General features: G+C 39.1%; 1 protein-coding gene across 5 annotated transcripts in view; it reads left to right on the top strand.

Moving 5' to 3' along the window:
• The window catches only part of SP100 (SP100 nuclear antigen), a 91633-nt gene that overhangs the window by 22117 nt on the left and 57027 nt on the right, over positions 1-12489 (top strand). For all 5 annotated transcript variants that reach the window (XM_061148539.1, XM_061148540.1, XM_061148537.1 and 2 more), the window contains exons 2-3: positions 9759-9921; positions 10937-11105. In XM_061148539.1, the coding sequence (XP_061004522.1) occupies positions 9759-9921; positions 10937-11105 (332 nt within the window). The remainder of the gene's footprint in view (positions 1-9758; positions 9922-10936; positions 11106-12489) is intronic.

The following is a 12489-nucleotide window of genomic DNA, read 5'->3' as shown; positions in this document are numbered from 1 at the left end:
CTTGTCTTTATCTGCTTTGGGTATTGCAGTAGTTCTGAGCTCATAGAAGAAATTAAGTGTTCCTTCTGCTTCTATTTTCTGCACAAGAATGTGGAAAATTGGTATCATTTCTTCCTTAAATGTTTGGTAGGATTAACCAGTGAAATTCTCTGGGCCTAGTACTTAGTTTTTTCAAAGTTATTAATTACTAATTCAAATTTTGTAATGAATATAGGCTTATTTAAATTATCCATTTCTCCTTGTGTGAGTTTTGGTAGTTTGTGTCTTTCTAGAGTTTGGTCAATTTTATTTATCAAATTAGTGGGAATAGATTTGTTCATACTATTCCTTTCTTATCCTCTTAATATTCATAAATCAGTTGGGAAAATTCTACTGTCATTTCTGATATTGGTAATTTGTGATTTCTTTCTCTTCTTTTCCTTAGTTAGCCTGGGTAGAAGTTTATCAATTTTATTGATCTTTTCCAAGAACAAGCTTTAGGTTTTGTAGAATTTTCTCTTTTGTTTCCTATTTCCAATTTCATTGATTTTTGCTCCTTTATTTCATTTCTTCTACTGCTTTAGGCTTAAGTTTTCTTCCCCCACATTCCAGTTGGAGAAACATATTGTTGATTTTACATCTTTCTTCTTTTCTAATATATACATAATAATGTATATTCAACTGAATATGTTTCTTTGTAGTCACTGCTTTTTCAGCATCCCACAAATATTGATAAGTTGTAGGCTTATTTTCATTCAGTTAAAAATATTTTAAAATTTCTCTCAAGACTTCTTCTTTGACTTATGTGTTACCTGAGTGTATTTTTAACTCTCCAAGTAGTTGGGGGAATTTTTCATTTCTTTTGTTATTTATTTGTAGTTTAATTTCTTTTTGTCTAAGAATGTACTTTTATGATTTCTATTCTTTTACATTTAAGATGTGTTTTATAGCCCAGAGTGGATTCTCTCTTGGTAAGGGTGATTATTCCATGTGATCTTTTTTAAAATTTATTTATTTTTTAACTGAAGGATCATTGCTTTACTGGTTTTTGATGTTTTCTGCCAAACCTCAACATGAATCAGCCAGAGGAATATGTATATTCTGCGTGGAATATTCTAAAAGTATCAAATAGATCAAGTTGATTGGTAGTGGATGTTCAGGTCAGCTATATTCTGATGGCTTCTGTACCTGTTTGATCTATAAATTACTTTTAAAAAGGAGGGGGCTGTTTGTGTATCAAACTGAAATAGTGGATTTGTCTATTTCTGTCACTGTTCCATCAATTTTTACCATACACAATTTGATGCTATGTGTTTATCACGTGTAAATAACGTATTAAGGATTGTTATGTCTTCTTGGAAAACTGACCCTTTTGTCATATGTAATGCTCTCTTTCTCTTAATTTGTATTTTTTCTTGTCCTAAAGTCTTTTTTCCCTGGAAATAATATAGGTACTCTTTCTTTTGATTAGTGTTGACATGGTATCTTCTTCTCCATTCTTTTTTTAAGATTTTTTTTTTAATGTGGACCATTTTTTAAGTCTTTATTGAAATTGTTGCAGCACTGTTTCTGTTTTGTGTTTCAATTTTTTGGCCATGAGACATGGGACTTTAGCTCCCTAACCAGGAATTTAACCCCACCCTCTACTTGGAAGGCGAAGTCTTAACCACTGGACCACGAGGGAGGTCCTTCCTTCTCCATTCTTAACGTGTGTCTTTATATTTATGGTTTTTTTCTTATTGACAATAAAAGATAAGGTCTCATTTTCTCTGTCATTTTAACAATCTCTGGTTTTTTACTGGAATACAAATGTTTTACAATGATGTGTTTGTTTCTGTGATACAATGAAGTTAATCAGCCATATGTATACATATGTCCCCTCCCTCTGGACCTTCTTCCCACCACCTTCCCCTTCCCATCCGTGGAGGTCATCACAGAGCACTGAGCTGAGCTTCCTGTGCTTTACAGACAATCTCTGCTTTTAATTGGAGTATTTAGGCCATTCACACTGAAAGTAATCATTGATATACTGGGTTACATTACCATGTTTTAACTCTTCTTTACTTATTGTATTTGTTTGTTCTGTGTCTCTTTTTTCCCCGCTCTTTTTCTGACTTCTCTAATTTTAATTAGCATTTTATATGATTCCATCTTAGTCTTCTATTAACATATTAATTATGCTTCTTTTAAAATGTTTTTGATGGTTGTCTACAGATTATAATACACATTTTATAGCACTTCCCCTGTAGCACATGTACCTTATAGCAAAGTATATGCAATTCCCTTCTCCATTCGCTTATGACATTGCTGTCATTCATGGCATTTATCTGTATTGGCTTCCCTGGTGGCACAGTGGTGTGAATGGAAAGGAAAAGAATGATTGTATAAAAATTTTAGAGCGCGTGTAAATTGTGTTTTTTAAAGCTTAAATGTATATATTGACATAAGCATAAAAGAAATAGAGAAAATTTTGGGAACAACACTCAAAATGGATGTTTGTAGAGTGAAATTTCTCAGCCCTGCATGGCTGGAGTTGTCCTGATTCACTCTGCATTTTGAAGGTCTAGATCTGTTACTGATGTGATGTCTCAAGTTGTTCTTGCCATCATCCTCAATAAGTGACCAGTTTCTTAATTCTTTCTGGAATGTTTTAAGTTCTTCTCTGTTTTTTTAGGTGTTGACATTTCATCATTGTGTGCCTTGGTTTGGTTTTCTTTCTTAAATTTTTATTTATTTATTTATTTTTGACTGTGTTGGATCTTCCTTGTGGTGTGTGGGCTTCTATGTAGCTTCTGGTTTGGTTCTTTTAAATTCAATTTTCTAAGTCTTTTAAAGAAATCCATGTTATTCTATTCGATAGGGTTCATAACTCCTTAAATAATTCTCCTGGTATAGTCCTCCTCTGCATTTTCTTGAGTATCTTTCTTGACTCTAATAAGGTTGCTGTTCTGTTCAGTTCAGTCACTCAGTTGTGTCCCACTCATTGAGACCCATGAACCGCAGCACGCCAGGCCTCCCTGTCCATTACCAGCTCCTGGAGTCCACACAAAACCATGTCCATTGAGTCGGTGATGCCATCCAACCATCTCATCCTCTGTCATCCCCTTCTCCTCCTGCCCTCAATCTTTCCCAGCATCAGGGTCTTTTCAAATGAGTCAGCTCTTCACAAGTGGCCGAAGTATTGGAGTTTCAGCTTCAACATCAGTCCTTCCAATGAACAACCAGGACTGATCTCCTTTAGGATGGACTGGTTGGATCTCCTTGCAGTCCAAGAGACTCCTAAGAGTCTTCTCCAACACCGCAGTTCAAAAGTATCAATTCTTCAGTGCTCAGCTTTCTTTATAGTCCAACTCTCACATCCATACATGACTACTGGAAAAACCATAGCCTTGACTAGAAGGACCTTTGTTGGCAAAGTAATGTCTCTGTTTTGTTTTTTTTTTTTCCATTTATTTTTACTAGTTGGAGGCTAATTACTTTACAACATTGTAGTGATTTTTGCCATACATTGACATGAATCAGCCATGGATTTACATGTATTCCCCATCCCAATCCCCCCCTCCCACCTCCCTCCCCACCCCATCCCTCTGGGTCTTCCCAGTGCACCAGCCCCAAGCACTTGTCTCATGCATCCAACCTGGGCTGGTGTCTCTGCCTTTTAATACACTGTCTAGGTTGGTCGTTCCAAGAAGTAGTTCAGTTCAGTCGCTCAGTCGTGTCTGCAAGGAGTAAGTGTCTTTTTAATTTCATGGCTGCAGTCACCATCTGCAGTGATTTTGGAGCCCCAAAAAATAAAGTCAGCCACTGTTTCCACTGTTTCCCCATCTATTTGCCATGAAGTGATGGGACTGGGTGCCATGATCTTAGTTTTCTGAATGTTGAGCTTTAAGCCAACTTTTTCACTCTCCTCTTTCACTTTCATCAAGAGGCTTTTTAGTTCCTCTTTGCTTTCTGCCATAAGGGTGGTGTCATCTGCATATCTGAGGTTATTGATATTTCTCCTGGCAATCTTAATTCCAGCTTGTGCTTCCTCCAGCCCAGCGTTTCTCATGATGTACTCTGCATATAAGTTAAATAAGCAGGGTGACAATATACAGCCTTGACGTACTCCTTTTCCTATTTGGAACCAGTCTGTTGTTCCATGTCCAGTTCTGACTGTTGCTTCCTGACCTGCATACAAGTTCTCAAGAGGCAGGTCAGGTGGTCTGGTATTCCCATCTCTTTCAGAATTTTCTGTGATCCACACAGTCAAAGGTTTTGGCATAGTCAATAAAACAGAAATAGATGTTTTTCTGGAACTCTCTTGTTTTTTTCAATGATCCAGCAGATGTTGGCAATTTGATCTCTGGTTCCTCTGCCTATTCTAAACCCAGCTTGAACATCTGGAAGTTTATGGTTCATGTAGAGCATTACTTTACTAGCGTGTGAGATGAGTGCAGTTGTGCAGTAGTTTGAGCATTCTTTGGCATTGCCTTTCTTTGGGATTGGAAAGAAAACTGAACTTTTCCAGTCCTGTGGCCACTGATGAGTTTTCCAAATTTGCTGACATATTGAGTGCAGCACTTTCACAGCATCATCTTTTAGGATTTGAAATAGCTCAACTGGAATTCCATCACCTCCACTAGCTTTGTTCGTAGTGATGCTTCCTAAGGCCCACTTGACTTCACATTCCAGGATGTCTGGCTCTAAGTGAGTGATCACACCATCATGATTATCTGGGTCATGAAGATCTTTTTTGTACAGTTCTTCTGTGTATTTTTGCCACCTCTTCTTAATATCCTCTGCTTCGGTTAGGTCCCTACCATTTCTGTCCTTTATTGAGCCCATCTTCGCATGAAATGTTCCCTTGATATCTCTAATTTTCTTGAAGAGATCTCTAGTCTTTCCCATTCTGTTGTTTTCCTCTATTTCTTTGCACTTATCGCTGAGGAAGGCTTTCTTGTCTCTCCTTGCTATTCTTTGGAACTCTGCATTCAAATGGGTATATCTTTCCTTTTCTGCTTTGCTTTTCACTTCTCTTCTTTTCACAGCTATTTGTAAGGCCTCCTCAGACAGCCATTTTGCTTTTTTGCATTTCTTTTTCTTGGGGATGGTCTTGATTCCTGTCTCCTGTACAATGTCACAAACCTCCGTCCTTAGACCCCTAAATTAATCTTGGACTCCTATGTGCTGTGCTGTGCTTAGTCGCTCAGTCATGTCTGCCTTTTTGTGACTCCATGGACTATGGCTCTCCAGGCTCTTCTGTTCATGGGGATATTCCAGGCAAGAATACTGGAATGGGTAGACTATTCCTTCTCCAGGGGATCTTCCCGACCCAGAAATCAAACCTAGGGTCTCCTGCATTGCAGGTGGATTCTTTAAAAGCTGAGTTACACTGGGAGCCCTGGACTCCTGTATTGTCTCTCAAATTTGCTCTTTTGTGTTCTTTTAATCTCTTTATTTTCAACTTCCCTGGTGGGTCAGTGGTAAAGAATCTGCCTGCAATGCAGGTCAGGTCAGGAAGATCCCCTGGAAAAGGAAATGGCAACCAACTCAGTATTCCTGCCTGGGAAATCCCATGGAGAGAGGAGCCTGGCAGGCTGCAATACATGGGGTCACAAAAGAGTCAGACATGACTTAGCAACTAAACAAGAACAACAATCTATTTAATTTTCTGGGGAAGTCCTCCCAACTTTATTTTACAACCATTTTAGTAAATCTTAGTAAATTTCTAAAAATCAATTTTTCAAAAACATCTAATACCACTCTCTCTTTCTCTGTTAGTTCCTTTTTCTTTGTAACCAGGGGTGCAATGTGTGTTCTCAAATCTCTCTAAAAATATTAGAGGTTTTGGAAGTTTCTCCTATTTCCTACAATATCTCTGTTTCTCCTGGGTATAACATTTTTCTCTTTTTAGTGTTATTCTTTCTTCCTGAAGTTGGAGAATTTCTTCAAAAGTCTGCTGATCTGTGGTTATCTGTTTCTACTTAAGAGGAGGCACTGGAAATCAATGCATCTGACTCACCAAATTAAAGAATAAAGAAGGAAAACCATATGAACACCACAATAGATGCATTTCATAATACTCAGCATCTGACTATGATAAAACTCTCAGCAAACTAGTAACAAACAGAAACTTCCTCTGTCACGTGTGTGTATCTGTGTATGACATCATACTTGATGCATTAAATGCATTTTCTCTAAGGCTAGAAACAACATAAGGAAGAAAGAGAAAAGAAACTGTTTTGGAAAGGAAGAAGCAGAAGAGTTTTATTTTCTGATGGCATGATTATTTTTTTCTATGAAATCCAAAAGTAGTCTGCAAATATATTACTGGAATACATGAATTTAGGAAGGTCATGAACACATGGCTACTGTTTCTTAAAATCAGTTCTATGTTCATACAGTTGTTAGAAATAACTTAAAAAGCAGTATCACTTAAAATAGGCTCCCAAAGAATAAAATAGCTAAGAATAAGTTTAAGGAAAGAAGTGCATGACTCCTCTGTGTGTGTGTGTGTGTGTGTGTGTGTGTGTGTGTGTTCAGTCATGTTTAACTCTTTGCGACCCTACAGACTGCAGCCCACCAGGCTCTTCTGTCCATGGAATTTCCCAGGCAAGAATACTGGAGTGGATTGACATTTCTTACTCCAGGAGATCTTCTCGACCCAGGGATCGAGCCCACATCTCTTGCATCTCCTGCTTTGGCAAGCAGATCCTTTACCACTGTGCCAGCTGATACTGAAAGCTATAAACACTTCCGGCAAGATTAAGGAAAATTAAACAAATGGGTTGAACTCAATGTTGTTAAGATGTCACTTTTCACCAAATGAATCTAAAAGGGTTTGCATCTACTTTTGATGCAAACCCTATAAAACTCAAAAAGGCTTTTCTTGTAAACATTGACAAATCAATTTTAAAAGATATGTGGAAAACCAAAAGACGTAAAAAATCGAAGGTAATATTTTCCTAATTGACTTCAAGTCTTTCTATATGCTGTAGATTCAGATCAATACACTGTTGGCACAAGAGTAGGCAAACAGACAAATGGCACAGAGTAGAAAATCTAGAAATAGAACCAGGCTTACATTCTAAATTAATTTTTGAATATTTTAATTAGCTTGGAGGAGGCAAAGATTTTTTCAGATAGTACCCTAAAGTTGTCAGCCACAGAAGAAAAAAATGACAGCTTTGGCTTTGTCAAAATTAAAAATTTCTCCTCATCAAAACACATGGTTAAGAAAATGAAGGCAAACCACAAAAAGGGGGAAAATATTCACAATACATTGCTGTTGGTGTTCAGTTGCTCAGTCATGTCCAACTCTTTGTGACCCCATGGACTGTAGCATGCCAGGATTCCCTGTCCTTCACTATCTCCTGGAGTTTGCTCAAACTCATGTCCGTTGAGTCAACGATGCCATCCAACTATCTCATCCTCTGTCATCCCCTTCTCCTCCTTCCCTCAATCTTTCCGAGCATCAGGGTCTTTTCCAATGAGTTGGCTCATCAAATCAGGTGGCCTAAGCATTGGAGCTTCAGCTTCAGCATCAGTCCTTCCAATCAATATTCAGAGTTGATTTCCTTTAAGATTGACTGATTCGATCTCCTTGCAGTCCAAGGGACTCTCAAGAGTCTTCTCTAGAACCACAGTTCAAAAGCATCAATTCTTTGATGCTCAGCCTTTTTTATGGTCCAACTCTCACCTCCATACATGACTACTGGAAAAACCAGTTTTGACTGTACAGACCTTTGTCAGTAAAGTGATATCTCTGCTTTTTTAATACACTGTCTAGGTTTGTCACAGATTTTCTTCCAAGGAGCAAACATCTTTTAATTTTGTGGCTGCTGTCATTGTCCGCAGTGATTTTGGAGCCCAAGAAAATAAAGTCTGTCACTGTTTCCCCGTCCATTTGCCATGAAGTGATGGGACGGGACGACATGATCTTAGTTTTTGAATGTTGAGTTTTAAGCCAGCTTTTTCACTCACAGTATGTATATTAAACAAAATGTTTCTTTTATAATATATACAAACTTCTACACATCAATAAATAATAAAAGACAACCCAATAATATAAATGGGCCAAAGGCTTGAAAAGGCATTTCAAAAAAGGAGATTATGAGTAGCCAAAGATCAAATGGAAGTGTGTTCAATATTATCAGTCATTAAAAAAATACAGGTTAAAACTGTATGAAATACCATATTACATATTATAGACTAAAATGGCTAAAACTAGAAAACCTATTTCTAACAGATTTTGGAATAGTTTGGCAGATTCTAAAACTATTAAACATACTCCTACACAATGACCCAACAATTCCACTCCTAGTTATTTGCTGAAGGGAAATGAAAACATCTTGCCACCAAAAAACTTGTACAAGAACCACAGCTTTATTCAAACTAGTCCCAAACTAGAATCCACCCAAATGTCCATAAACAGGAAAATGAATAGGTAGATTGTGGTAGGTCCACACAGTGGAATATCTTCAACAATAAAAGAACTAAATTTCTGTTCATCTAACATGGATCATGAGCAAAAGAAGTCAGACACAAAGCACGTGTGATGTATTGTTTTCATGCATACAGTGTTAAAGTGTTAGTCACTCAGTCACGTCCAACTCTGCAAACCCATGGACTATGGCCCTCCAGGTTCCTCTGTCATGGAATTTCCTAGCCAAGAATACTGAAGTGGGCAGCCATTTCATTCTCCAGGGGATCTTCCCAACCCAGGTCTCCAGCATTGCAGGCACATTCTTTACCATCTGAGCCACCAGGGAATATGAAGTCCAATCATGCCTGCATGCTCAGTCATGTCTGACTTTTTGCAACCCTATAGATGATAGCCCACCAGGCTCCTCTGTCAACGGAATTTTCCAGGCAAGAATACTGGAGTGGGTTGCCATGCCCTTCTCCAGGGGATCTTCCCCACCCAGGGATTGAACCCACATCTCTTGCATCTCCTGCACTGGCGGACAGGTTCTTTACCACTACTGCCACCTGGGAAGGCTGTGTGAAGTCCAGTAACAAGTAAAATTAACATGTGGTTACAAAAAGGATAGCACTGTTTCCCTCTGAGCAGCTGTCTGGGTACCAGTGGTCAGGATGGAAACTGAGGGTGGAAGGTGTGATGTTCTGTTCTTAATTTTTCAAATAGCACATCGGTTTTCCACATGTCTCCCTTGTGATCTCCACTGGGTCTCCAGGGTTCTGCAGGACTCACTGGTTGCTTTCCTGACCTCTGGGAGTGTTTCCCACCTACAATAGTGGTTAGCGACCCTCTGATCACTTTTTGTCTCATAAATTTTGATAGAAATCTTTTATCTGCTCGTTGCCCCCTGCCATTCTCCTTGTCATTGTAAATCTAATTCCTTTATTAGCATTTTTAGTGGGATGTGGTGACAATAATAAAGAGAAGATAAATTATTCTCTTTAATTGGCAGTATTTAACCAGAAACATTTTTTACAGGAAGTTGATGCAATAAAGTGATTATTCCCCGATGCATTTTGAGTACTGAAAAGGACCCAAATACACCAGACAAAGGCGGATATCTTTATGATGGTTTTGATTGTGACATACTGAAATGGACTTCTTTAGTCCTGTACTTCAGTCTTTCTTAACTTCCACACTTTTCTTCAACTATATCATTGTTTGTTGTTTCAATTGCTTTTATTTCTTTACTGAAACCACTTATTTTATATATGTTGGTTCTTCACAATCTATCCTTTATATATAAAATGTTACAGCCTCCACAAGCATCTCAGAATCTTGATGACCATTTTCACATGATATTCTTCTTCCTTAGGATGTCCACAGAAACTCAGAACGTGGAAGAAAGGCTTGCCTTTGAGGCTATATTCAGGCACTTCAAAAGACATAAAGTGGAGATTTCAACTGCAATTAAAAAGACATTTCCTTTCTTTGAGTGCCTTCGTGACCGCGAACTCATCACCAATAAAATGTATGAAGTAAGTGAGGTTTCTTATGTCACCATCTGGTAAACCAGCCCCAAACGAAGTTATGCTTTGATATCCTGAACACAAAAGTCAGGACACAGCTAGCTCACTGAGGGGTGTCCTATGAATAGAAGACTTTTTAACTATTGTTGCAAATGTTCAAGTATTGTTGTGAGGTATAAAGGGAGACAGTACAAACACATCACTGGAGACAGTCCTTCTTCTAATTGAAGGGATGGTGCTCTTGGCGCCCACTGGAGTCAGGCAGGCTGGATCTAAACCAGTTGTGCTCCACAGATGTTTAATACACATAGTACAGCATAAACTAAGAATTAAAAGCAAGTGTAATCAATTCATGAATAATTTAAATGAGATGATTTAGTGAAATAATAATTGACACAGGATTTCTTTTTGAAGAACATCAATTTAAACAGTTGGGCTTCCCTTGTAGTTCAGCTTGTCTTCCGAACATGCTTTCCCTGTGGCCAAGTTCACAAAGTGGAGAACTGTCACCTGGCTTCCTTGAGCTCTTCCCACAGGTCAAGTCAGTATTGGTGAAGGGGCAGGTGTTGTCCAGTCAACAGAATAGTTGCTTATCACCTGTCAAGTCTATTCCTCAAAGAGTTGACCAGGCTCTTAGCTACATATTCATTAACTTTGAACCCACTTTTAATCTTCAGAATTGTGCCTTCTTACATCTAATATAAGTTAGGGTGAGGAGATCAGATTCACAAATGGATAGTTTTAAGAAGAGAGGATTTATTGTTTCAGTTAGTAGTCATACAAATATGCAGAAATGCTAAACCTCTACATGAAAAGATACAGAAATTGGAATACATGTATGGAATACATATATCATGTATGTATGGAATATGTAATATTCCATATGTAATGCATATGTATTATGTATGTAATGTGTATGTAATATGTATGGAAATTGGAATACATTAACCTGACATCTCTTTCTAGGGCTCTCTTGTAACTTGGAAGTCTGTATTTATACTTTTCTTCATTCATTGTTTTTAAGGACTGTCAAGATTCTTGTAGAAACCTGGTCCCTGTACCAAAAGTGGTGTACAATGTTCTCAGTGAGCTGGAAAAGACATTTAACAATTCGCTTCTGGAAGCATTGTTCAGCGACGCCAACATGCAGGAATATCCTGATTTAAATCATGTTCGTCAAAGCTTTGAAAAAGGTAGTTAGCTTATTTTCTACCTTTTGATGTTCAAGGTCAATTCTGTTCAACAAGAATATATTGAGCTCCCGTCACGTGCCATAACTGGTGCTGAGCAGCGGGGCTATAACAGTTAACAAAGCACACTTGAGTCTTCTCAAATCGAACCTAGGTCTTCTACATTTCAGACAGATTCTTCACCATCTGAGCCACCAAGTTCTTCTCAAAGCTCATGTTATAAAGGCTATGGTACAACACCAACCTGGAGGTCTGCTTAACTAGACACTTGGACTCCCAGGAGAACGAGAGCCACAGTGCCATCCGATTTAGATAAAAGGACAAATGACAGGCCAGCAGTAGCCTACACGGCAGTCCACTGAGCTGATTACTACCCATCTCAAGTCTAGCTGTGGGTAAAGGATCCATCCTGGCTTAGAAACAACAGATCAACAGGGTCAGTATCTCAACAACTCCAGAATCATAGCTTTCAGGGACCCCTAGAGGGACAAGCCAGATTATAAGAATCACCACAACCCAAGAATGTGGTGATTCAAAGAAGACCCAAAAACAGTCCGTAGGTAGACCCTCCCAGTCACAGGTCATTATAAGCCCTCAAACCCAGGGTTGACCTGGTAACACAGAAGAAAGGCCACTTTCATCAATTTCTAGAGTAATTAGCACAAAAGTTAACTTATATCAAATTTTCCCTTAAAGGAAAAATGGTTTTAATCATATTTTCTCCTCAAATAATCACAAAGGCTATTCTCTTCCAGGGGTTATTTTTGGTGCCGTGTATAACTAAATGTTGACTTTTTGCTGAGAAGTTATAATTTATCCTTTTTAAATGCTGGTGACTCGTATCTACACTTGCTGCCAACCCCCTGCCCCTGGCAGAGGTCACTGCTGTCCACAAGAGCTTGGGTCAGTGACTAAACTCCAGAGGATGGGGACAGTGGTCCAGGGCATGATATCTCTCCTGTTTCTAGGTTCCCCCCTCATCCCTGTCTCATGTGCTGAAGTCCCCCCGCCCTCAGGCCTCCTTCACCTTTTCTGGGCTTTGGGCCACAGTCCTCCTCATACCAGCCATCTGATTTTGCTGGAACTTGACCCATGCTCTGGGGAAGACAAAGGAGTACCCATGGCTCCCACAGTCCTGTCCATCTCACCCCCTAAAGGGGATTTTCCCAGGAGGCGCTCCTGCCATCAGCTCTGAGGCAGCCTCCCACCATGTCTCCTTCCTAGACTCCTGGCAGTGATCTACCTACTAGGCTCCTTGGTTTGTTTCCTTCCTCCTACATCTGCTAAGTTACCTACATGCAGGGTCTCTGGGCTGCTGTCCTGGCCTCCTCTTGTTGGCAGCCTCTTGGTTCCGTGGTCCAGGAGTTGTGGGGATGCCCTGCAGTGC

The sequence above is a fragment of the Dama dama genome, chromosome 8 (genome assembly GCF_033118175.1).
Source record: "Dama dama isolate Ldn47 chromosome 8, ASM3311817v1, whole genome shotgun sequence".
In the NCBI taxonomy this organism is placed as follows: Eukaryota; Metazoa; Chordata; class Mammalia; order Artiodactyla; family Cervidae; genus Dama; species Dama dama.
Note: the sequence above shows the minus strand (reverse complement) of the source record. Positions and strands in the feature narration are given on the sequence as shown.